This window comes from Ambystoma mexicanum, chromosome 3p (genome assembly GCF_040938575.1).
Source record: "Ambystoma mexicanum isolate Mex_15411 chromosome 3p, UKY_AmexF1_1, whole genome shotgun sequence".
NCBI classification, from domain to species: Eukaryota; Metazoa; Chordata; class Amphibia; order Caudata; family Ambystomatidae; genus Ambystoma; species Ambystoma mexicanum.
This window is the reverse complement of record NC_090925.1, coordinates 785362562-785388005: the sequence shown is the minus strand read 5'-3', so window position 1 is coordinate 785388005 and position 25444 is coordinate 785362562. Positions and strand designations below refer to the sequence as shown.

The 25444-nt window shown below is 46.8% G+C and overlaps 1 protein-coding gene across 2 annotated transcripts in view; it reads right to left on the bottom strand.

Annotated features, from left to right (window-relative positions):
• LOC138580874 (dnaJ homolog subfamily A member 4-like) overlaps positions 1-25444 on the bottom strand; it is a 325024-nt gene that overhangs the window by 75009 nt on the left and 224571 nt on the right. For both annotated transcript variants that reach the window (XM_069651762.1, XM_069651763.1), the window contains one exon: positions 4234-4338. In XM_069651762.1, coding sequence (XP_069507863.1) covers positions 4234-4338 — 105 coding nt within the window. The remainder of the gene's footprint in view (positions 1-4233; positions 4339-25444) is intronic.

The window sequence follows — 25444 nt, the reverse complement described above, 5'->3', positions numbered from 1 at the left end:
CATGTGAGATTTCCAATGCCTTAACCAAATTAAAGATCACCTCTGAGTAAAACGGCACTCTTACTCCCCCTGCTCCAGGGGCGAAAAAAATAAAAGTTTATCTCAGAGTTTATACAGTATTTGAGGATAATGTGGATAAGAATGATGTGGATATCAATTAAGATGATTATAGTGGTTTTGACTGTACCAGCAAGGGTGCGAATGAGCATACAGGGCCAAGCACAGCAGGCATCAAACTAGAAGAGCCTGACAGTATTCAGAACATGTTTGCGCCGGAAGCCATTCAGCACCCCATGTCCACAAACTGGTTGCCTTTGCCTAAGGTGGTGGAATACAAGGCCAAGCGTATTAGGAAACTACTGGAAAAGGGAGGTACGGTTTACAATGAGACCGCCGTGTCCAAGGCCAGATCTTCCTAGTAAGGTTATGGATTCACCCGAGCTGGAGTCCAAGACAGTTACATTCATAACCAAGATGACCAAGGATGTCAGGAAAGGTGTCAACCTTGCATGGAAAGGCCGTCAGGACAAGTTGTTGGACCTGGTAGGACGGATAGCAAAGATTTAGACCTAGCAGAGAGGTCAAAGGATACCGGGGAGCCAGTGGATGCCCACACCATAGCTAGCTGGGCTCAGAGGGCGGTCTGCCTCCTCTAACATCAACGGTGCACTCTTCTCAAAGTTTGCTGCTAAAAATTGATAGCAAGTTAGGCGATCGCCATATATGAAGGAGGGGAGGCAGTGCAAGGCATGCTTTTCGGAGAAGCCTTTGCTAAAGAAATGACTAAATTTGTGGGGACGTACTCTGCATTGGAGAAGGCCCAGTCATTCATAAGAAAGATTTTCCCTGGGTGAGTTTTTGCCGGGACCGGTTAATATAGAGGCTGCGTTCCACCTGAAGGCCTCTAGGACCCAGGGCGCAGTACTGGATATCAAGGCAGCAGGACACCACCTTCCCCAGTAGAGGGAGGAATTAGAGAGGGCGCAGAGACCGGAGCAGTTAAAGACAGCAGAGTGCCGCAGGCGGTAATTGCACAGAGTGAAAAGTACTCATGAAGGCAGACTGGCTAGCAAGGCTGGACTTGAATGACGCATATCTGACAATCCCAATCGCATTATTCTTACGCAGGATAAAAGTAGCACTGATAGACTAAGTGCAATAGGTAAGTGCGTTACTGACATCACTAGCTTTACTTATCAATCAAGAGAAGTCGGAGCTAATGCAGAGTCAACGGGTGGAGTTTCTGGAGTTTGTGAACGACACCAGGAAGGCTACAATGAATGAGAGCGATCAAGAAGGAATTGCGAGGGCCTCTCAAGAAGATGCATATTTCGCTTCGGAGTCTAGCTAGCGTAATGGGGCGGTAAACTTCATTGATTCAAGCTACATTCTCAGGGCCACTGCATTACAGAGACTAAAAAAATCAGACACCTTCAAGGCCGGTGCATCATCAGTTGGTGACTTTGGACGAGGACAGGAAGATGGAGTCAAGATGGTGGTTACAGAACTTTGGAGATGTTCCAGAGTTGGTGATAGAGTCAGACGCAAGAAGATCCGGTTGTGGCGCAAGGTGCCAACTGCTGGAGACAAGGGGAAAATGGTCCGAAAGGAGCTAAACCTCCACATAAACTGTTTGGAGCGGTTAGCAGGTTCATTTGCTGTGAGGATTGAGGATAGGGCGAATTGCTGCATTCTACGCAAGATGGACAACATCTCAGCGGTTTGGTAAATAAACCGCCTAGGCGGCACGCATTTGAAGTTATTGGTGGAGCTTGCGAAAGACTTGACAGGACTGTCTGGAGAACAGGATGGCGGTAGCCGCAGAGTATCTTCCAGGAAAGCAGAATGTGGCAGCGGATTGGAACTCCCCTTACCTGGAAGATGACAGCGATTGGAAGTAAACAGCACAGTGTTTTTGTGGTTGCAGAAGTATGGGGGCTTCTGGACATCAATCTTTTTGCCTTCAGGTTGAATGCTCAGACGCCCATGTATTGCAGTTGGAGGATGGACCCGGCGCGGGGAGTTGGGGGAGGAGGCGGGGGGTTTTGCTGACGCTTTCCTGCACAGCTGGATGGGTGATACATTACGCCTCCCCCCCCCCATTTATCATGCTAGCTCAGACGTTAGTGAAGGTCGGCAAGGAGAGTGCATAAGTAGTAATAGTGATGGTGGTGCCGTTGTGGAAATCCCAGGCATGGTTCCCAGTTCTCATGGAATTTTCTTAGGATTTTCCAAGGATGATTCCCTTTCAGCTGCATCTGTTGGTGAAGTCTGGTGCCCAAGAACACTCGCTAGGGCTAGCAGGGTCCCTGCAACTTCTAGCTTGCAGAGTTACAGGCAATTAAGTGATTTCCCGGGGCTTTTGGAAGTCGAGAGTGCATCAGAGACTCGTGGGCTCTCCTCCATGCTTAGGAGCTATGGCGCTGCAAGGAACAAATGTGAGGACTATCTCGGTCAGCCGAGTGGTCATCCCGTTTCTGCTCCTTTAGTGCAGGTTCTCAAATTTCTGGCGGGCGGATGAGCTTTGCGGACCGCAGGTACATAGAGGTTGGCCATTTCGGCAGGGCACGAGAAAGTAGACTGCTTAGCTGTTGGCGTCCATCCAGCTGTAGTCCGGTTACTTTGGGGTATCAAGCTCTGCAAGCCGCTCGCTACAATATTTTCGTTCCCCTGGGACGTTGAGGCAGGGTTTCAGCTGTTCAAGCTATGGCTGGGGAACAAGTGTTTGTCAGTACACAGATTGTTGTACAAGTTGGCAATGTTGCTTTGTTTGGTGTCCTGAAGGAGCATGTCCAACGTCAGGGCTTTGGAAATTAACAGGAAGATATTTTATCCTGTGGTGGTAGCATTTAATATTGCAAAACAGACGAAGAGCGGGTCATCTGTGATGTCATACCCTTACTTCCTAAACAAACCGAAATTGTGTGTGGCACAGTGTATTAAAACTTATGAGAAGGCTACAGAGTGTGTCAGGCTGGTGGGAATGCATCAGCTGTTGATAGCTAGGAGAAAGCTGCTTCACACGGTAGCATCCGTTACCGTAGCCAGGTTGGTTGGAGAAGTTACACAACTGCCAGGCATTGATTTGGGGATTTTTGGGGCCCATTCAGTGAGGGGAGCCGTGGCCTCTAAAGCTTTCTCAGCCAGGGTTTCTTTGCAGGATTTTTGAAATCAGCGTTCATCAATGAAAGCAACCATTAAGACTTTCTATTTTAAACAAGTTTCTTCCGTGGCTACAATAATGCTAAGTAGCTTTGAACAAACAATGGTCGCCTCCGGTCTTGACATTAATGAAGATTACCCAGGCATACAGCGCAGTGAGACTGGATTCTGTGAAAGAAACTGAGATGAGCATTATCTCAACACAGATGATACGCAGGGCGTGGGGATGTTGGAACAATGTGTTTATGCTTGATGGGATTATAGAAGAGATGTCTTTGGCGTATCCAAGCCGGCCCTTACTGTATGTCTGTTTCCTTTTGTTTGCAGGTGATAAGCATAAGAATGGCTACATTGGTGCTCAGAGTTGGTGTGTTTCAGAGGATATCCAAGTTAGTCTGTGGGTTATGGTCTCCTGGTTGCCTCGAAGAGTGAGGTGTCATGCTGTGCAATTCGAGGTTCTTGGTGTTCATGTTCAGTGGATGTAGCGAACAGATCAACAAACGAAAGAGGAAGGGACCCAGACAAACTGACATAAGGGAGACTTGCTGAGTCTGGATTGGTTGATTTTGAAGCAGACACAACTACTAGAATGCAGTGGACTTCTGGGAATTTGTAGTCCCTGATGTTGAAAGGTTTGCTTAATTTTGTATTTTTTGTATTTGTTTTACTTGTAACACGCACCATCAGGCCTGGAGGCATCAGGGCACAACTTAAGTTACTGTTGTAGAAAGAAAAAAAAAGAAATACAAAATAAAAGAAATGTGGGCATTTTGAAAGACTGCTAAGGAGTAAGCATTAAAGAGTTAAGCACAATGCTCGCCTCTCGGTCTTTAATAGAATCAAGACTCCCTGCACTGTAAACCTGGGTAATCTTCATTGCCACTCGCTATGAAATAGCAGTTTGGAGAACAAATTAAAATTGTTGGCAGAGATACAGATCCAGCACCCACAAGTGGTGTAGCAACACTGCTATACTGAAGGGACCTAATGATTGTAGCTAGGAAGAGGTTTAAATCATTGAAAAAACATTAATACGCAAAGGATTCCATTATATTTCAGACCCCACTTTACCTTCACATTTTTCGCAGATCACATTCTTCTGAAGTGCCAACTTCCGAGTAACTCCATTATACAGATCTCCCAGTGATACAGATAACTGATGAACAACATCCTTGCCTGCAAGAGAAATACATGTTCAAATATATAAACAACAACCCCCTTGGTTATTACAACTAGGACACACCCAGAAATATTACACCTGTAAGTGCAACTCCAGCACACTGTTACAGAGGCCTCATTTTCAATGTACTTAGTATTCGTGTACCAGAAGGTTTCTCCCCATAGTGACTATTGCACTTCTAGCCAAATTGTCCCCACACCTCCATATGAATGGGACATTCCATCTTTCGGGGACAGGACCGGCGCATCATGCATATCTGCATTAAATGAACGGTGCAGGGTACATGTGTGGCCCTGCCCAAGTGACATGTCCTGATCCTGGACCCAACACCTTTAATTACAGTGGGCCGGACTACGGCGCAAAAGGAACTGTGGGCTAGCAGTACATAAGTCACTACAGTGATTAATTTACTTGTGAAACCCAGTCTCCTTTCCTTCATAATAATACAAGATTTCAAAGCACCCCAGGAAAAGAGAGGATGGAAGTACTGTAGCAGTTGTGAATAACAAAGTTACTCACCATAGCGACTACCTTACTCCTAGTCCATAGTCCCCCTTTCCTCCATACTTTTGGGCCATTCCGTCCTCCGGGGCGGGACCGGTGCACTTTGAACCATCAAATGATTGCTTATCCTTTTATTTTTACACAGGGCCACCGCACGGGACCGTAACCCCGCCTTCCTGAGCTTCCGCCCCACACATAACCCTTCAGTTCTTTTCTATTGCCAAAAGTACCATTACCAAAATAAAGGAAACTTTTAGAGGGGACGGCGGGCGGGCGTATGGAGGAAAGTGGACTATGGAATAGGAGTAAGGTAGTCACTAAGGTGAGTAACTTTGTTATACTCCAACGTCCCATCCCCCTTCCACCATACTTTTGGGAGATTCCCAAGCACTACCAAAGAAAAGGAGAGGATAGAAATGCCTGGCCAAACTGGGCATAAGCACAGCAGCTCAGGTCAAGACAATAGTGCCTACAAAAAGTAGAGGGAGAAGCCCACCTAGCAGCCTTGGCTATGGACTTCCAAGGGACATTTCTGGAAGGCAACAGCAGCCACTTTGTCACAGACCAAATGTGAATGAACGCCCTTTGGGGGCTGAACGTCTTGAATTATATAAGCTTCTGAGATGCCAGAGGCTGCAAGGTCCGATACAAAAGACAAGACACAGTCAACAGAAGCATGTCAAGGATCAAGCTGTTTAGCAAGACACCCATGACAAAAGCAAAATCATTTACTTTTGTACTGGACTCTTGTAGAGGGCGTATGTGCCACCTGGATTATGCGCATATTCTCTGAAAGGTTACATTCCGCTAAGGCTCTGAACTCAGGCACCAGGCCCCCAAGTTGAAAGATTGTGGAAGTGGTGCCACACCTGGCGATTGCTCTGGTATAGGAGACTGTGGATCTGTGATAACTTGATTGGGCCGTATATCGATAGGTGCTGAAACTGAGAACCAGAACCTGGCTGGCCACCAAGGAGCTATGAACAGGAGTGTGCAGTTTGAGGCACTCATGAGCTTCCAGAGCGAACGATGAATCAACAGCAGAGGAGGAAAGTCATAAGCTTTCATGTTGTACCACGCAATCTCGAGCGCATTCCCCATGGGAGATGCTCCAAGACCTTCCCAGGAAGCATAGAGTGGTAGTTTCTGGTTGGTTGCAGTCACAAAGAGGTCCACTGTTGGAGAACCCCATTGCTGGAAAAGCTTGGTAAGAACATTGTTGTTCATTTCCCACTCGTAATTCGCCACAGACTAGCAGCTCAGGGAATCTGCTGCAACAGTGATCTGTTCGGAATGTGTACAGCCAGAAGCCAGACATTGTGTTGAACTGCCCAATTCCAAATCTGGATAGCTAGACCCACCAGAGGAGGGCACTGCTGTCCCCGGTTTCTTGATGTAGAACACAGCTACAGAATAGTCTATGCAAATTTGCACCACCTTAATGATAGAAGGCTGGAAAGCTTTCAATGCCAAGAAGAACGCCATAATTTCTAGGTAGTTGATAGTAGCCATCCTGTCTTGGGGTGTCCACAGATCGTAGACCTCAAGATGACCCAACGTTGCTCCCCACCCTAGGAGGGAGGAGTCTGTTATAAATGACCTGTGGTAAGGGTTCCTGTAAGGAGGTTCTCACTGAGAGGTTAACTATCATTGAAGATCAGACGTCATGGAAGATGGGATTGGTTTCATTTTGGAGTCTGGGTCCAAAACTTGGGACCAGCAGCTACGCAGCGCTAGCTGTTTGCGCGTCATTTTCAGTCTTGCATGAGGCAGAGCTAGAACACATGAACCCATCAGGCCAAGAAGTCTCTGGAACCACCAGGCTGTCCTGTGTGAGGAGTTCAGTAATAAATCTGCAATTTTGTACTCTGTTAGGCCACCTCCGCCAATAACAGTATCCCAACGGAAACCTAGAAATATCAGGTTTTGAGCAACCGTCATAGATTTCCGCTGCTTCACCAATAGCCCAAGTTGGAACATGAGCTGGAGGAGTGACTGAAGATTTGCTGCTGCAGTCTGGGGGAAAAGGACTCCGTAGAAGCCAACTGTCCAAATATGGATAGACATTAACTCCCTGCAGTCTGAGGAATGCTTCGATGACCGCCATCATCTTTGTGAAGACACGCGGTGCCAAGTTGAGACGAAACGGCAGCACTCGATATTGGAAATGTTCTGTTCCCACAGAAAACTGACAGTATTTCTGATGTGGGACACATCAGGATGTGCATACAAGTGTCCTGGAGAGCTACCAAACTGAGCCAATCACCCTTCTTGAGAGAGGACTGTATCTGGTCTGGCTGGGCTTGATCATCTTGAATTTCTCTTGGGGAAGAAAAAGGTTGACGTTGGAGAAGTCGAGGATAGTGCACAGGCCAGTTTGGTTGAGTGTGGGCACTGTAAACAGACGGTGTAATAGCCCTCCCCTTGCTCCTGCACAGGAACAGGTTCCACCGCTTTGAGGTTCAGAAGTTTCTGTACCTCGGCTCTGAGGGAGGGAGACCCAGTCTGCTGAAGAGGAGGGTGATGGGCAAGCGGAAGCCCGCTCGGGCGACAGACAAAACCCATCGGTCTTCTGTGATGGTCTGCCACGCCTCCAGATGAGACGATATACGCGCTCCCAACAAAGTCTTGTGCGACTGATGGAAAAAATAATTTGAATGATTTATCGGGGTGAGGCCTCCTCTTGCAGAGGAGGAGGCTGATGCCCGAGAGACAAACCAGCGACTTTGCCTTTGCTGCTTACATCGTCTATTCCAACCATAAGGCCCTGAGCAGACGTATCTACATGATGGCCTGCGGCCTTCAGCAGGTCCTGAACCAGAACTCTGGCATCAGATATGCCTTTTTTAAAATCTTCCAGCCTGTCATGTGGGATACATTCCTGAAATTCTGAAAAGCTATTTCCAGAGGTTGAGGTTCGCCGCTGCAAGACTGACTTCAGTATTTGATGCAGCTGAAGACCTGCATTTGGAAAAAACGTTTTTCCCCGATGCCATCAAGAATTTTGTCCTCCTTGGAAAGGACCCGAGAGGCAGCCGTGGAGGGTGTTGAAGTCGGCGTAGCCTGGAGCATAGCTGCTGCCACTACAGTTGATTAAGGGAGAGGACATGCAGCCACAGGTATGTCATCTGATGAGCGGAGCTTGTAGCACACGTCTATTTTTCTATTTATATGTTGCTCGGAATAAGGTTTCTCCCAGACATTACAGGCTTCAGGTAGCACATCATTTTGAAGAAAAAGACCTGTGCGCTCCTGTGCAGTAAGAGTTAACGCTCCTGAGAGTACTCCTTGTGGCATCGGAGGCTCGGGTATTGGAATTTCCAGCAACGCCATCATATCCAAGACCCGGTCATGAAAGCTCTGACGGAGTGGGGCGGGTCCTTACCATCCTGGTGTGCGTGCTCCTCATCAGTTGTGGCAGGAACAGTTGTGGCAAGAACAGAAAAAAAATTCATGGCATGTGGTACCTCGGAACACCTTGTGCATATTCATTTGCACAACTGGCGTCGCAAGCACTGGTCAAAGTAGAGGCAGTGGTGGCAGTGTAGGAGGGGGCCCACTGGAAGCGGAGGAGGCACTACCAAATTCTGCTGAGGAGTAGGCAGAGCAGGCTGTGGCTCAAGAGGCTTAGGATATATTTTGTTGAACAGATCCTTAAAAGTAAGCCTTCATCAGGTCTGAGTGCATGAGGGCCTGGAATTTGCCAAATAACGTGTCCTCAGAGGAAGGTCTAGGCAGAGGAGTGGGTAGAGGCTGCTCTGGAAGGGCATACCCTAAAGACTGTATTGAGGCTGGTTTCCAAGATGGCCCTCCACCAGCTGGATCCACATAAACTAAGGGAGCGAACGTAGGAGGCAGCGAGACCGTGTGTAGCAGTGGAAACCTTGCATGCCAGTCCATTGGCGGGCGAAAAGGGTTTCTATTATCCAGGTTTCATGGAAAAGGCTGCTGAGCCCCAAAAATAGGCTCCTCTATACCAGCCGTTGAGAATGTTGGTTTGGAAGAGCTTGTCAAAATGGCCGCTTCACACCACGTAGGTTGAACCGCCATTTTGTCACTGCCTGAAGTGATCTGAGTCACAGGTTTTTTTGAGGCCATTGTCACCACAGGGACTGTAAGGGCATTGAGATCAGTTTTAGCCCTCTGACAGGGAACCTCGGCACAGCTGTTACTAAACAGACCTGGAGAGCTTTTCAGCCCATTTAGTTTCTGCAGAAGAATTAGTCCTCAGTGAGGGAACCTTGGAAGGGCTGGTGCTTGAAGACTTAGGGCCCTTACCCTCGTTTGCCCTCTCAGCAGGACCGGTACGACCAAAAGATTGTTTGTGGGAAAGCTTAGGATCACACCTGGTAGCCAGAGCCCTAAACAGGGCCCCTCTATCCTGCTGGGTTTGATTATAGCCCCCGTTTGCGGATCCTCAGGATTAGACCCAGTACTTTTAGTCACTTTACAGGAAACCTTGATACTAGGCTTGGTACGTTTAGTCCCAGACTGGGAAACCTCCGGATTAACCCCGGTTGATGGAGCCCCAGAAACGTTTGGCTTGCCCTTAGCACTCAGATGGGGAACCTCGCAGGAAAATCCAATCTTTTTAGCCCCTTGACACGGGGCTTCGGAGAAAACTCTGGAATCCAGGTTAGATCCTTTTCGGGACACCTCAGGAAGAACGCTGGTACAAGAGCCACTTGGACCGGTCCCGGAACCAGAAGACCCTGAGAAGGAGTCCCCTGGACAGGGCACCCCAAAAAAGGAAAGAACTTACCGGACGCTTCCTTTTTTCGCTGATGAACTGTTGCAAATGTGGAGGAGGAAGCCGTTGGATCACCTCCTCCAACCTGACGAGCCTACGCTGGAGTGCCCGGATGGAGAGAGTCGCCGTAGAGGCAAAGGTCCCACCGAAGTTCTGGGCCCAAGCACTCCAGACAGAGAATGGGGATCCGCCCTCGCGAAACAACGTTCACACGAAGAATAGGACACAAATCCATGATGCTCCGGCATAGACCAAGGAGAAGATGACCGTGGAACCGGAGCAGGAAGATGAAGGACAAGTGGGAAAAAATAAATAATTTCCCACAATGCAAAAAGACTGAAGAGCGATGCACGGGGTGGAGCTCAGCAGGGCGGTGTTACGGTCACATGCGTTGGCCTGGCATCAAAATAAAAGGACAAAAAATGTTTTGATGCTTCAAAGTGCTCCAGTCCCGTCGTGAAGGATGAATGTTCCAAAAGTATGGAGGAAAGGGGACAGGGCGTAGGAGTATTAGCATTACCAATAGGTCTCAAACCTAAAATGTTAAGACACGCCCTAGACCTCATCCATTTAAGAAGTTAACGTGGCAGAAATTGGAAGACACTGTTGGAGGTATTCCATTTCATTAGAAGGTCTGCACCTTCTCCTTAATTCCTGATAAGGATGCAGGAGGCAAAAACCTTTGTTTCCAAGGGCAATGAGGGAGTGGAAGGGCATGTTATCTTAGCTTCATTCACTACATCCGCTGAAGCAGGATTCCTCTTTGGTCTGACTAATAGGATTAGAAATGGTCAGGAGCTGTGAGACATTTAGCCCCTGCTTGTAGCCACAGAGCATGGTTAGAAAAGTTTACCACACACTACATTCGAATACCCAAGTCAACTGCTGCCAAAGAAACATACCCATCTGGTATTAACTCTTGAGAATGTGCCCAATGAAGCATTGGGAAACATCTATAAACAGGTCAACTACAAGTGCCAACATGTTCCGTTAGACTCATGTGGAAGTTAGAACTGCCTACATTCTAGCTTGTTGTTCACAAAAGGGAGATCCTGCTTCCCGAGTTATAGGTGATGTCCAGAAACTGTGGTTTTCTCCTCATCCTTATTTAACTCCCTGGACATAAACAATGAGCCTTTCAAGGAAACATTTAACACTCATCATGGTGCCTTCAACCTCTTCTACTTCATCAGTGGTCGGAAGTAAACACCTTTATTCTGAACATCGTACATAAAGTTAGTCATAAAAAGGCATATCCAGAATACAAATAATTTCCATAAAACTTAAATTACACCACCAAGGTCAGTCATAAAACATATAAAAGAGGGAAGAAGCATTCCTCTAGAAAACAAAAAAAAATGAAATAAAGAGTATGCTCCTGTTGCGCCCTGCCTTCAAAAATGAGCAATACAAGTAATAACTACCCTTTCACAACTTTCTGCCTTATTCTCCTGGGAAGCCATATAAAATGTGCAACTGCTAATGTCTGGGTGAAAAATGCTGGAGGCCCATAAAGCCTTATGCAAATATCTCAAACTGTAAAAGTGTCAGAAAGGTCAGTTATATCTTCTTCATCCACAGAAGATTCTGTCTCTCTCACCTCCCCTTCCACCTACCTCTGTCTTTCCACTGGAGTGCAGGCTTCTTTCTTCCTTTGGGTCTGGTCTTCTCCTTTTTTTTAATGTAGGTATGGGCGACCGTGGAAAGACGCCACAGTGTCCCCTTACAGGTAAACTGTGGCCTTCCTCCACGGCCGCCTGAACGTGGCGAAAAAGCCGGTGGCACAAAAAACCCCAAGGAAGTCCACACAGAGTATGTAATTAATGGGATCCAGTAATCTTGCAGAAGTTCCGAGAGGAGTGAACAGGATACAGAGAGGGACGAAATCCACGTGAGAATTCCTCGGGACGGTAAGTTGCAGAGGAAGACCCGGAGAGAGCGGGTAAGTGCAGTTCTGGACGAATACAAGAGGCAGTCCGGGGACAGGCAAAGGTCTAGTAACCTAGATGCGAATAACTCGACACAGGGCAAGAGCAGGGCAATCCAAAGGCAGGCAGGTTAGGCAACCGGGAAGTCAGAATGTAAACAGAACGGGAAGGAATGAGACTGAAAGGAAAGAGGCCAGGAAGGCGAGAGTAGGAGCAAAAGGGAAACCACTGAAGACGGGCGGACAACGGGAGGAGAGACGAGAGGGGAACGAGAACAGAAGGGGAAGGAAGCAGCACAGAAAGGCAGAAAAAGAAGCGGCAGAGAAACAGACTGAAAGGGAGTAAAAGGAGGCAAGGGAAGTAGCTACGAAAAGCAAGGGGAGCGCAAGCAACAGCAGACGAATTGGAACACAGGACGTTGCAACACATCTGAATGCCGGAAGTGCCGAAAGAAAACAACCGGCGTCGGACGTGCTGCAACCAAAGACTAGACCGGCACCCTACGTTGTACAGAATGTGATGGAACCTGCAATGGCGGACGCAGCTTCCATTGGCCCCAAATCCGCCAATTACCCCAAGATGTGACAAAAAGGCCTGAGCCAATTGACTCTTAGGGTGATATAGTAACCAACCATGGACTTAATAGAAACCCAATCAGGGAAAGAGAAACAAAAAAAATACAAGAAGAAAAAGGGCTGCAACAGCAGAAGAGAGGCAAATTGAAACTGTAGAGGGAAAGGAAGATCAAGTACCTACCTGCACAAGGAATGAGAGCAGTGCAATATAGAGAGGGTGGTAACAGCCACACATTAGGAGAAGAGTCCGGACAATAGGAAACAGAAGTATTAGGAACCTGAATGCAAGGTAAGAATTGGGCAATGTAAGAGGTGAGTGTGTGGTAGCAGGAACTTCGAAATCAGAGAAATAGGACCCATCAGTGAAAGAGGTAAGACCATGTGCGACTGGAGGGGCCAGAACTGCCGATAAGCAGGGGTAGTAATTGGGAAGTATGAACGGGGGCTTTTGAATTGGGTGTGGGCTTGTGAGGGGGGTTCCCCGGTATATGTCTGCAAATGTCCCAATTCACCTATTAAATTTGATCGAATCTCCCGCAATCAATTGTCAGAAAGTCAATTTGTATACATCCACTTAAAATACCCTTAAAGGAAGTACAAGAACTTGCAAAGAGCAAAGAAGGAATTTGTGAATTTGTTTAGCATTGAAGTAAGATCTCGGAGGGCAAGCACAATTGAAGAGGGGGCGGGGAGGTTGATGGACTAGAAGATAAACAATGGGAGAGAGCACTCTGGTGGGGGGACACATGATTGCAAATAAAGGTAGGGCAGGTCAAGATGATGAAATGGATGAAACCAGGATCCAGCCTACCAGAGCGACCAAAAGTACAATGCTACACACCTGCAGAAAGCTGGGACATTTGGACAGAGCATACCACACCCAGAACCCAGTAGTTACTGCGGCACCATGGAAACACAGGAGGACGAACCAACATGGTATTTGGAAACAATCCTGGGATGCTGGTCTGAGAAACTACTGGGCAGGCCCATTACATAGAGAAGATCATGGGCAAAGGAATGTTGTCCCCCCTCCCCCCGATTCAGGTAGTTGGCATTCTGCAATCATGGCGGACCTTGTGTAACCAGAAGAAATTAACCCCGGCAAGTTGGTGCCTCTCTGCATTCATGGGTAATAGGACATTCACCCAAAAGGCCTGTGTTATCTTTCACACTCTGGACAGAGACCACACCATACATGTAGCAGTACTTCCTAGCCCAGCATAACATGTTACATACCTCTCAACCTTTTTTGATACCAAGGCGGGTGAAAACCCAGAAAGGCCATAAACATAAAAGTAGGACTGCCATAACAACATGAAACGGCAGTCCTACTTCTATGTCGCTGACCTTTTACGGGAGGGGGGTGGGGAGGAATGCTCCCAGGCACAATCCTTTCATTGGAGGAGAGCGCCAGGGAGGGGAAGGGGGAGGAAATGGGGGCGTGAAAAGCATGACACTTGCTTTTCACGCCTTCATTCGCGCAGGAAGAGTCGCGCCTGGACCCGATTTTGGGATCTCGAAATCGGGTCCCGGCAAAAATATGAATCGTAGCTCCCACCTTTGCCAAGGCGGGTGAAACAGATGAGCTGGCGGGTGGGCGGGTGTGTAGATGCTTTGGCGGGTGAGTTGAGAGCTATGATGTTATAATTCGGACAGACGTTCCAGACATTGCAGAAGGCACAGAACCATGAATATCAAATGAAGTGTAAAGTTCTAGTCACTCCTGTACTTGGGACGGCCTAGAGCCTTTGCAACAAGAGACTGAAGAGGCAAATCCAGTCCCCATCCTAGAAAACCAAACCATTTAGAGCCCAACTACAGAAAACATCAATTTATTATTGGGGACCAGCAAGGAGTGGGGAAGCATGTCCTAGTAGGGTCATTACACTAGAACCCAGTATCACAAGTTTCCCCTCAAATTCTTGGTCTCGGAAAGACTGATATAGGAATTACGAGCAAGAGGTGGTGCCGAGACCCCTGCCTCACCTTTGGGAGTGACAGTGAGGTGGTTAAAGGGGCCATCCCGGGAAAATTAATGCTGGACCACAGAGGAGTTATACTGGGAGTTAAGGGGGGCAGCAGGGCGAGACCACAAATTCCCTAACTACCGCAATTGCGTACTAACAGTAATGTAGGAGACAGTCACAGGATTATATGCATCTTTCCAACCCTACTGATAACCATGATGATATCCAGGGGGTAGTGACAGGAGCTTATGACCATGGCCTCTTATGGCATAGTAACAAGCGCTTTCACACCACCACTGCTCATACTGAGACACAGCAACACCAATGTGATAGTCACAGGGACATTCACCAACCCACCACTCATGTCGACTTGCAGGATGATCAAGGAGATAGGAATGGTCACGGGTCACTCCAAACAAACTGGTAGGCAGACAACCAAAGGGATGGTCGCATGGGCATGGATATCCACACTAATACCAATTAGCACTAAAATAAAGGTTCTAGTCAAGTGGCCCTCATGCTCTCATCACTCGTAAATATCAGTAACCACAACAGGAAGGGGCAGGAGTGTCCATAACGTAGATCTCCTTCCCAATCCATTCAAGCTCCCTGGCCAGAACAAACATTTAGAGCAGGAAAGTAAGCCTGTTACAACATTTCAAAGTTCCTGAAATTGAGCAAATACTTTCTTCTCGTCAGCACGCTTGCCGAAGGATCCCTTTCACATTGTGACTTTACTGCAGCACAAAGAAGCTCCAGGGTTACAACGTTTCACTCAACCAATGAGGAAGTGAATTGTGCAAGCAAGGAAACGAGCCCCATTCTACCCATGCCACAGGGAGTACAAACTTGCAAATTGTGTAGAAAAATTAAGTTTAAATTGCTTCACAGGTTTAAAGGATTTCTATAACCCAGATTAACATATTGGGCCAGCACATGGACAGATATTAAGAACAGGCCAGGCCAGCAGAAGCTCCAAGTGGAAGAAGGGAAGGAGATTCAGTACCGGTCCATGACCCTTCCGGATTCCAAAATAGCAGCAGGCCTTCATGTAACCTCAGACAAGCCCCATGACATCAACTGGCCAAATCAAAAAACAAACAGCACAACCTTCACTGCACAGGTGTCCTCAGAAACCTTGAGGACCACCAAAAGGGAGGAGAAACCAGACTTAGGAGCAGCGACTAGAATTAGGAGTTTGGTGGAGAGGAATATTGAGAAGAGAGCAAAAGAACACGGTAAGGGGAATAGTCAAGGTGCGGGGTAGATGGGAGTGGGTGCTCAATCCCCCAAATTATAAATGAAAAAGAAAAAAAAGATGGTGTAATTTCTGCATGCAAAATGTTTACGTATATCCTTGTTGGAGAGTGAAGGATGCAGATCATAGGAGAAAGGTAAAGATAGGAGGTTAGAGGAAGTCAATAAAGGTTGGAGCGGAGAAAGAAGCTTACAAGGAAAATGGGAGTTGCAGTCAGGAGAAGAGTTGTGGTTGGAGGAATGAAGATCATAAGAGTGGCGAGATTGGCCAACTACCAGCTAGAAGATAGACTACGAGGGGAAGCTGGTGAAATCCATGCGCGGTAAAGAGAAACACTAGAATCAGAGATACAACTAAGTGGGAGGAGAACAGGTACCCCTGGAGAGAAAGATCAAAGGGTCCAGGGTACCAGGGCAGCAGAGTCAAGATTCAGCAGGAGGAGGTAAGAGAACAATTTCACCAGAAGAACCAATGTCTTACCTTCTAGAATTCTCTTCTGATGGATGTTCCTCCCACCGATTCCTCATGCTAGATATTGTATTCCAGCAATAGACGTCCTCCAAAACATTCCTATCCTGCGGAGTGACGGCAGCTCGTCTGCACGTTGGCTCCTCCTGTTGTCACTGCGCACCTAGACACTGGACGTGCTATCTGGGCCACCATATATGGAGTCGCTTTGACACCATGACCTCTGTTCTACCCTTTCCCTGGCATGTAGCAGCTACCTGACAGCGGAACAGATATGGTGTACAGGCAATTCACAGAGGGGGCAGGCAGGTAGGGCAATGAGTAAACAGGGATTACTATCGGAAAGTACATTAGTAATGATAAGTAATTTGTCCTAATGGATTCCTTACTCTCAGATTTACCACTTTAGACTCTGCAAGGCTGCAGAATTAAGACGGACACAGAGGGGTCATCGTGGTTGCCATATACTTTTATTCAAAGTGAAAAATGAAAAGAAAACCCTACCTAAACCAATATTACTAATGTCAGGATGTCGAAAGCAAGAGTCCACAGTCCGATCTGTCCCTCACATTCTATGTTAAACTAAATAAAAAGGAGATTTTCTAAGTCCAGAGGAATGACTCCCTTCCCCTGGGCAAAAGGGCAGTTATTGGTTTACAAGTTTAGGTATTGGGAGGAACGTCTAACTTTCCCCAGCCTTCCTTAGGCTTATAACGCAGTTCAGCAATTGGTAGGGAAATGGCTCCCTTCCTTAACCAGCCCTTCCCAGGCTTCTTCTGTCTTTGGGGGTCCCAGACCATGGTTGGCAGAACTGGTTTCCTTCTACCAGGCACTGTGACGAAGAAGAGGCTTGGATGCTCCTCCAAGCTGCAGTGGTTCCCTGACTCTGGTTGGCTGCTCTGGTTTCCTTGTATCAGGAGATGGGAATAAGAGGAGTTTGGATGTTGTGAGGGCATCCTGGAGTACGACAGACAAGAGATTCAAAGTTCTCAACAAACACTTTTAATAACTTAAATGTCATGATGGGAAAAGCCCATCTTGCCCTATACTGTGGGATTTCTATATCAAAGTTCACCTGAAGAATCTGCGTTTCCAAAACCTATACTTGCCCTCACACCTAATCTTATACAATATGTAGGGATGACAGTTACCAACAAAATAGTGTTCAGTATAAAGTTTAGAGATGTGTTCAACTTGCAGCTTTCCTTCAGCTGCTTTCCCCAAGCATAAAGCAGTTCCCACAAAAAGTCTTAAAATTGCCTTGAGTTCCAAAGTAATATAAGTTTGACCAATACTCCGAGTTCCCTTCCCCAATTTCCAAAAACAATTCCAACCTCAGGGATCTCTTCCTCAAGACACCATTTTCAGTGGTGTATTCATACAAGGGTGTTTCCCAATTTCTTTAATGTTCTGTGCCACACTGGGGCCTTCTGTATATAAGTGGTCTTTGCATCACAAAAGGTTTTGGTTGAAATTGGTAGATCAATTCAGTTCACCTTTTTAAAGTTCCCTTCACTTGGAGAAATAATACACATTACGTTTGCTGGCCTCTGCACTCACTGTATGGTTCCTTATTTGTTGGCCTCTTTGTAGTTATATTCAATTGTTCTGTAGAAATAACAGTTGAAGTTGCTCGCAATGTAACATTTCATTCACTTCAGGAATTATACAGTGTATTTAATTATATGGAGAAAGCTATTTAGGATTTAAATATTCTCTGCCGTTCGGCACCACGTGTAAACGTTTTAAAAAGGTAAATAACTTTTTTGGTCCTCATTCAATTTGCACACAACCACTCGGTAACAAAGTATTAATTCGGCTTTCATGTATTTGCTGGTTCATAAAGATTCTAAATCAGAGACTTCAGACAACATCACGCAACCATTCTGTAACAAAGTATCCTTAAGTGCAACATCAAATAGTCACATACCGGGTTTCTGTTTGCCTACAAACTCACTGGTTGTTTTTATGCAAGTGTCTAGAGTGCAGACTTTCCAGCCTTCTCGTCTTTGCTTCTGTGCTCCACCTCCTGCTCCCCAGGCACTCCTGGGTCAGCTTCTGGCCCCAGGAGAACGAGCACCCTGAGCAATAGAAAAAGGGTTAGCCTTGCAGCACGGCTCCCCTTACACGCTTCCTTTGGTTACACAGAGCCCCAGCTCCCGGGTCGCTCTTCCATTAACCATAAGCGTGATGCACACAGACAGCACCTCGCTGTTCTTCTTGGCCTCTGTATTGCTGCAAATTAACGACCACTGCTCCTGTCACTATTCCCTCCCTTAGACTCATTTGGTGGGTCTTTTTATACACCTGCAGCCCTGTAATAGGCAGCAGGTGCGAGTTCACAATTAGCCCTGCCTGACCATCATTAAAGGGACATGCCAGACCTCTACTGCTCGGTGCAGGCCTCTTCGTCCCAGTACCGAAGTGGTGAAAGCAACTAGTATTCACTGCTCTCTGTTGCCTCTTCCTTGTCTCAGTATTTTTTGTAGTCATGTGTGCATAATTCAGGGGAGGTGTTTCGTAATGGACCAGTAAAGTCGGGGGATGGGGTGGCTTGGTCATTATTAGGGAAAGAGGTATACTGTGTCTCTCGCAAGGTCATGCCCCTCTTTCTAGGATTTCGATATTTATCTTTTCTCCTGATGTTATTTTGATCAACGGGAATGGGATAACAATATCCCACAAAAGCTTCTGGGACTAGGATTTCATCATGGAGTGAAAAGGGATCATACTGCATCTCACCTGAGGATATTTCCTTCCCTCTCCCTAAGAACCCTCCACCCAGGTGATCCGCCCGCTGACAGACCTGGTTCCCTTTTCTATCAGGTCTCTAGTCCCAAACACAAACTTGGTTTACTTGCCTGCCAAGTATTGCCTTTGTAGGTCTTACTCTCGCAGTTCTCTTCACCTTCTCCTCTCTTACTGGACAGTACTGGGTAGCATTCTCTCCAAGCACTGTCACAAAGAAGATGAGGTATTCTTGAGATTATCTTTTCTTGCAAGGGTCCTAGACCCCATTTCCCTTATTACGGTATGGTGATAATGTAGTGCCCCGTAGGGGCATCCACTTTCTATACACTGTTGGTTTCAGGTTTTCCTCTACCGCCCGGGAACCCCCAACCATAGGCTCAGCCACCCAAATACTTTTACTTTTAGTGTCTTGGCTGCACCCCTTGCGGTTGGTCGCAGGCCTCCCTGTGCCGTTCTCTGTTCGCCAGCACTCTGGGGCTCTTCTCGGCTTGCAGCAGCGGCTCTGCGGCTTCTGGCCCTGTTCGGTGTCTTTCTTCGAGCCGGACTGCGTAGTTCGGCAGTGCTGCGCTGCTGGTGCTTTTCTTAGCCAGCCTCTCGGTGAGCTCAGTGTGTCCGGTGGAGATTACCACTTCAGCATCTCCATGCCTGCCCCTTCTGCTGCCCTCGGTGAGCACCGGTTTCTCTCCGGAGCATCTGGCATTTGGGAGAGTCCGTCAGTTTTCATGTTGGTATCCAGTGAGGTCTGTAGTTAAAGACCAGACCGTTCATATAATTCATCCGAGTGATCCCTGCCTCCTCTTCCTCCTCCTCCTGTTCCTCCTCCTCTTCCTCGCTCTTAGGTTTCTTGGCTTGGATCTTCATGACAGTCACCTCTATTTGTCATTGTCTCAGTCCTTTCTACTTCTGTAATCTTAAAGAAGTACATGAGATAGTAAGGTAGGGATGGAGAGAGTGGGGGTGAAGGAGAGGTGTAAGTGTTGGGTAGATACTGCGTTCCCCCCACAATAGCCATCACTGGTCCCATAGGGGGCTTCCCCTCCAATGAGAGCCATCCACTGAGTGCCACCCCCAGGGATACTATTGGGTAGCGCCTCAAATCCCTGAACTCATTGAAGGGGCTCCCCTGGGGAAGCAGGGACGACATCCTGGGATTCGTCACAACTCCCATAGCAATATGTAACTCAGGAGGGAGCGAGGGAGGGCAGCAAGAAGAAAATTCAGGAGAACCACTCACCCAAAGCAAGCATCCTGCCAGGCTAAGGAATCAAGACAGTAAAGTTCTGCAAACAAGTGCAACAAATCCAAAGAGCTGCTTGAGACGTGTCCAAACCGGGGACTACCATCTGCAGGGTAAAGGTGGTAACCAGGACCTTAGTGGAAAGAGCATAGACAATCAGGCACCTCCTTCCAATCCAAATCGTAGCATTCAGAGATGCAGATGATCGATAAGGAAAAGGTTCGCTTTGTGACAGCCTTGCCCACATGGGCACCAGAGTAACCAACAAAGACATTGACATCTTTCCTCATGTCCAGCATCTAGGAGAGATAGTTGTGAGCCTGAACATGGTCCAGCTGATAGAACCTCACCTCAGTCTTTGAAAGATGTGGCAGCAGGCAAAAAAACCTGAAGATAGATATTGTCCAAGAGATTAAAGTCTTGACACGACTTTGGAAGGACGGCTTAACTCGCAAAGTAGCGTCCTCGTTTGAAAACATCAAAAAGGGGGTTTAGCAGAGCAAGCCAGGCCCATAGCAGTTATGAGGAAGTGATGGCTACCAGGGAAAATCACCCTAAGGTTAAAAAGATAAAGAATGTTAATGTAGCAGCTCAAACAGAGCCACCATAAGAAAGGTAAAAAAAAATTCAAATCTGAAGCATGAACAAAGTGGCACGAAGGAAACAGATTACACAACCACTGCAACAGCGTTTAATAAGTTCTTTGCAGGCATTCTGTTGGAGACCGAAATGGTGGCCAGGTGCCCAGCCACAGTCCCAAACTGCACACTCACCCAGGCCAACGAAAGCAGGGAATCTAGAACAGATGAAAGTTGGACATGTGAAAGCACCCATACCCCACTTAACACCAAGCTGAAAACGTGTGCCACCTAAATATGTAGATCGACTTGGTTGCATGCCTTTGAGCAGAACAAACATACATAATGTTGTCTGACAAGGCCCACTCCTTAGCTCAGTCTCAGAGAGCCAAGCACACAACTTCTGGCTGCTTAGGCTCAGATATAGGAACGTACCCCCAACTCTTCAAGGAAAATTGACATGTCTAGAAGCTCCAGAAACCAAGTCTCCCAAGCCCAGTCTGAGCGGTCAAAATCAACACGGACCACAACTGCCCCAATCTCCATCTGGAACACAATCATTGAACAACAAATGCGCCCACCAGAGCTACCTACTGAGAAAATGTCCTGGAGCAGAACTCCAATTTCCTGTTCACAGTGGAAGAAAATAGGTCCAAAAGAGCAAAAAAGTCTAGAACTTTCTTTTGAACTTTTTTAAAAGTTTTTTTTTTCTTTAAGTTGACAAGGAAAATACAATGCATTTAAATAATGGTAGTGACAATAGTCATGTCAAATCCTGAGGGCCACGTGGATTAGTATACCTCCGTCCCCAAGCACCAATCAGAGAGGGGCAAAGTACTCGCTGACCGGTTATTGGAGCCACAGGTGGGGGAAAACAGGAAACTCCAGGTCCCGGGTGGCTGCAAAGAAAATACCAGGTTAGCTAATGGCTACACGGTATTCACAACAAGCATAAACAAATAATAAGAAAGACCTACCCTGGGGGTGAATGATGAGTGACATAAACCTAAGTGAGTTTTCCCCCAAGGGTCAGATGAGTAGTGCAGAGGGGATAACGGGACCACAAGATCTGAAGGGAGAGGAGAGGGTTTGATTTTAGGTGCACAGTTCTTGACAAAGTTCCAAGAGTTCAAACAAAAGTTAGCTGAAGGTTTATCAAGCGCCAAATCCAAAGGTCAATCCATAATCAATCCAAGAAAGCAGTTCAAGGTTCAGATAATCCAGTTATACAGGTCAGAAGAAATCCAAGCGCCAAAATTTGAGGGCAATCCAGAAGAAAAACGAAGTCCAAAATCCAAGAAATTCGATAAGCATGAAGTTCAAAACACAGGAAATCGCTAAACGCCGAGAGATCAGCTGAGAAGCAATGTGTGCAAAGGCCAAGCCCCTTTTATTGCAGTCTTCCTGATTCGTTGGCCAATCTGGGACGATTTCCTGGTCACATGATCTTTCACCTGGTCACATGATCCATTTTCCTGGTCACGTGATCTTTCACTTGGTCACATGATCCAGTGGTTCATTTGGTGCCTGTTTCCTGAAAGCCATGTCACATGACCCCTTCTTCGTGATGATCCGCGTCGAGCGGAGGACCGCAGTATGGAGTGGTGATCTCCTCCGCGCTTGCAGTCTCCAAGGCAATCCCCACTGCAGGCGCGCAAATCTGCGCCAGGGATGCCTCAGAGTGTAGCGTCCCACTAACGATCGAGCAGAGGTGATCGCGGGAGGGGTCCATGTTTCTCTCCGCTGCCTGCATATCATCCGGTCGTGATTGGGCGAGTCTGAAAGCATGACAAGTCAGTACTTGCAGCGTATTACAGAAGGAGCCTTACATCAGGTTTGTGGATTAATAAACAAGGATTATTAAAATGCCGGACTTAATACATGCATAACAAATACAATAATTGATCAAATAGATCGCATTAGGAATAATATATAAAATATATGGCATGCATTACTTATCATAATCGTATTTCTGATGTTTGCATCTGCTTAGGTTCACATGATTTGCATAGGCCGACATCTAGTGGTAGGTGCAGAGTATTGCACATGTTTTCAAAGTTCGAAAAGGGACGTCGACTGGCCGGGTTTGTAATATTATCCCTATTGTGATGTCAACTGCATCCATGATCCCTCACGTGTCGAGGTCCCTCAGATTATTTGTTTCTGACATGAGGGAGTATGAAGTGTATGCATGAAGCATAGATAGTTCTGATATGTGAAATATCTATGACTTGCTCCAAAGCCTTCAACTCCAAACAGTGAGGAAAGTTGGGTGCATGTGAATCTAAGCAGATACAAGCATCAGAAATATGGATTACGTTAAGTAATGTATGCCTTCTGAAGCTTGTGAATATGCGTAGAATCACATGCTTTGCATAGATTAGCAAGCAGCACTTGGAGAATGTGGTGGGTTGTTCGAAAGGTAGAGCGGCAAAAAGATATTTTAACACTGCTTGAACCATTTGCATGTCACCTCTTTAAGTTTTATCTAAGTGAACAGTGGATAGCTGTTACTCTCACCTGGTCTCTGCGGAGGCGTTAGTTAGAGCACTGTTGCAGCCCTCCCTGAACTTTAATCACCCGCCTTCAGGCCTCTCCCTCAGTAGAAAAGCTGTGAGGGGTGGTACGTAGTGATACTGCTCGTGCGTGGAGATAAGAGTGTGTGAGTGCGCCAATCTGTGATTGTTGTACCTCTCGAACCCTTCACCCCAAAGTACGCTTTCTGTGAGCATATGCCGGCCCATAAAGCTTACCTATGACTTATGGAAGATAAGCTCTCTGTCCTGCTACTTCTGGCAGGGGCGCGTCGAATGGGATCTAGTTCCTTCACTGATCCCATTCGACGCGCCCGTTTGTTCCGTTTAAGGTCTTTATATGTTGCTCCCATTTATGACCGCAATAATGTCTCTCTTCTGTTTTCTTCCCTTAGATGGAAATGCGGCCTCAATGCAGCTGTGAGACACGAGACGCGTCGGATGAAAGATGGATGCAACCGCATTTTACGACAGCAGTTCAGTGAGGGTTTAAGGAAAAGCGCGCAGTATGGCGAAGCACAACCTTAAACTGACTGTTTTTTCGATGTCTAACCTTGTCTTCCGTTTTTCCTTGCAGGCGCTGCTGTTGAAGATGGAGTGTGTCGTGCTGCGGTGCCAAGATGAAGATTTCGGCGTTCCGGAAAGTGTAAAAATGAATACTTGGTACGCCGAAGAGATGTACAGGTAAGAACAGCTTTCCCCAGTGGGTAAGTATGTTGGCAGGAAGCAGGATCTTCAAAAGGTAAGTCTGACCTCAGGCGACGGTGAGCGTTACACTGCTTAGAAGCGCAGAATAATGGGAAGCGCCTGTCTTGAGGATCGGGGCAGCTTATATAGCTGAGATCGTGGGCATGCCCATTAGGGCCGATTTACCAGCCACACCCTGCCACTCCTAGAGAGTGAGAACATGCAAAGGCAATCCATTGGCAACCACACCCAAGAATACAGTTGGGGCTGCTTAATGGATGGAATGTTCAAGATTAATGCATCCTGCATAATGGATGGAATGTTCAAGGTTAATGCATCTGAAGTGCTATGTCCATAACAAAAGCTTTTTGGTGTTATGTTTACTTTTATTCATGAACCTGGCGCCAAAGGCGCCAGGACAGTGTCCACCCAGGTCTCCTGTGCATGCGACCCCTGCATGCCTGTGCCACTGACTTCATGACCATGACAATAGCACAGGGGCAACGCGCTGGTCTTGGAAGCAAGACCACGCAGAGCAACAGAGGTTCGGATCTCGGATATGCGCTTAGAAACAGTAGTGTTGTGAAGGTATAAATGGACTCCATGTGGCAGCTTTCAAAGTGGCATCCAAGGGCACATTTGCAATGAAAGCTAGAGTAGCCCCCCATATCCCAAGTTGAGTGTGCTCTGGGTTTGAAAGGTAAAGTTCTCTTTGCAAAAGAATAAAGTTGGATGCATCTGACAATCCATTTAGAGCCAACCGATTCAGAGACAGGATCCCCTGCTCTCCCTGCGGATATAGACACAAAGAAAAACTGTTTTTCTGAGTTGTTTATGTAGGTAATACAGGTCAGCCCTTCTGACATCTAAGGTGTGTAGGCTTTTTTCTGCTGCATTTATGGATTGGTTTCATGGAGCTTTTAGATTAATTTAGGAGAAATGCTGATGTGCGCGGAGTCTTTGTCTCTCTTTGTGAATAAGAACAAAAGGATCTTGCACTGAAAGGGCTTGTAGTCCACTCTCCTTATTGATGAAATTGTCAGTTTTATACATTAGATTTTTAAGATCAGCTTTGTGCATTGGCCCTAAGCCCCCCCCCCCTTGAGTTGGATCAGAAATTGGTGGGTCTAACTCCTGAAAACTCCATGAATGCTTTAATTGGAGGCACTTTCCACCAGAAAACTTTGCTTTGTGACGTGGTGTAGGCCGAGAGTGCAGCTATGTGAACTCGTAAGAAATTCAAATTAAAAGACTAAGGCGGAATCTAAAAGATGTCTTAGTTACTTACCTGTAAACTGTATTTCTCCAGCATTGGTATCTTTCATAGATTCAGATGCTTGAATGGAATATTCCCCGTCGTCAGACTGGGAATCCTCGGTGATAAATTAAATAATAATAATTTTTATATATATATATATATATATATATATATGATACATTACTCACCGTAATCGTATTTCTGATGCTTGTATCTGCTTAGATTCACATGCTGTGCATAGGCCGACATCTAGTGGAAGCTGCGGAGTATTAGTTTGTTTTTCGAAAGTCGAAAATGGGCGTCGACACAGGGCGTGCCAGTAATACTATCCCTAGTGTGACGTCCACTGTACCCATGATCCCTCACGCGTCTAGGATCCCCAGATTGTGTTTTTCCTGACATGAGGTAGCATGAGGAGTAGCGCGAGTACAGATAGTCCAAGCAGATAGACAAAGGTAAGACTACAAGCAACCATGCGCCTTCTCTCGGAGGGGAGGAAGGGTGGGTCGCATGTGAATCTAAGCAGATACAAGCATCAGAAATACGATTACGGTGAGTAATGTATCCCTTCTGAGGCTTGTGGAATCTGCTTAGATCACATGCTGTG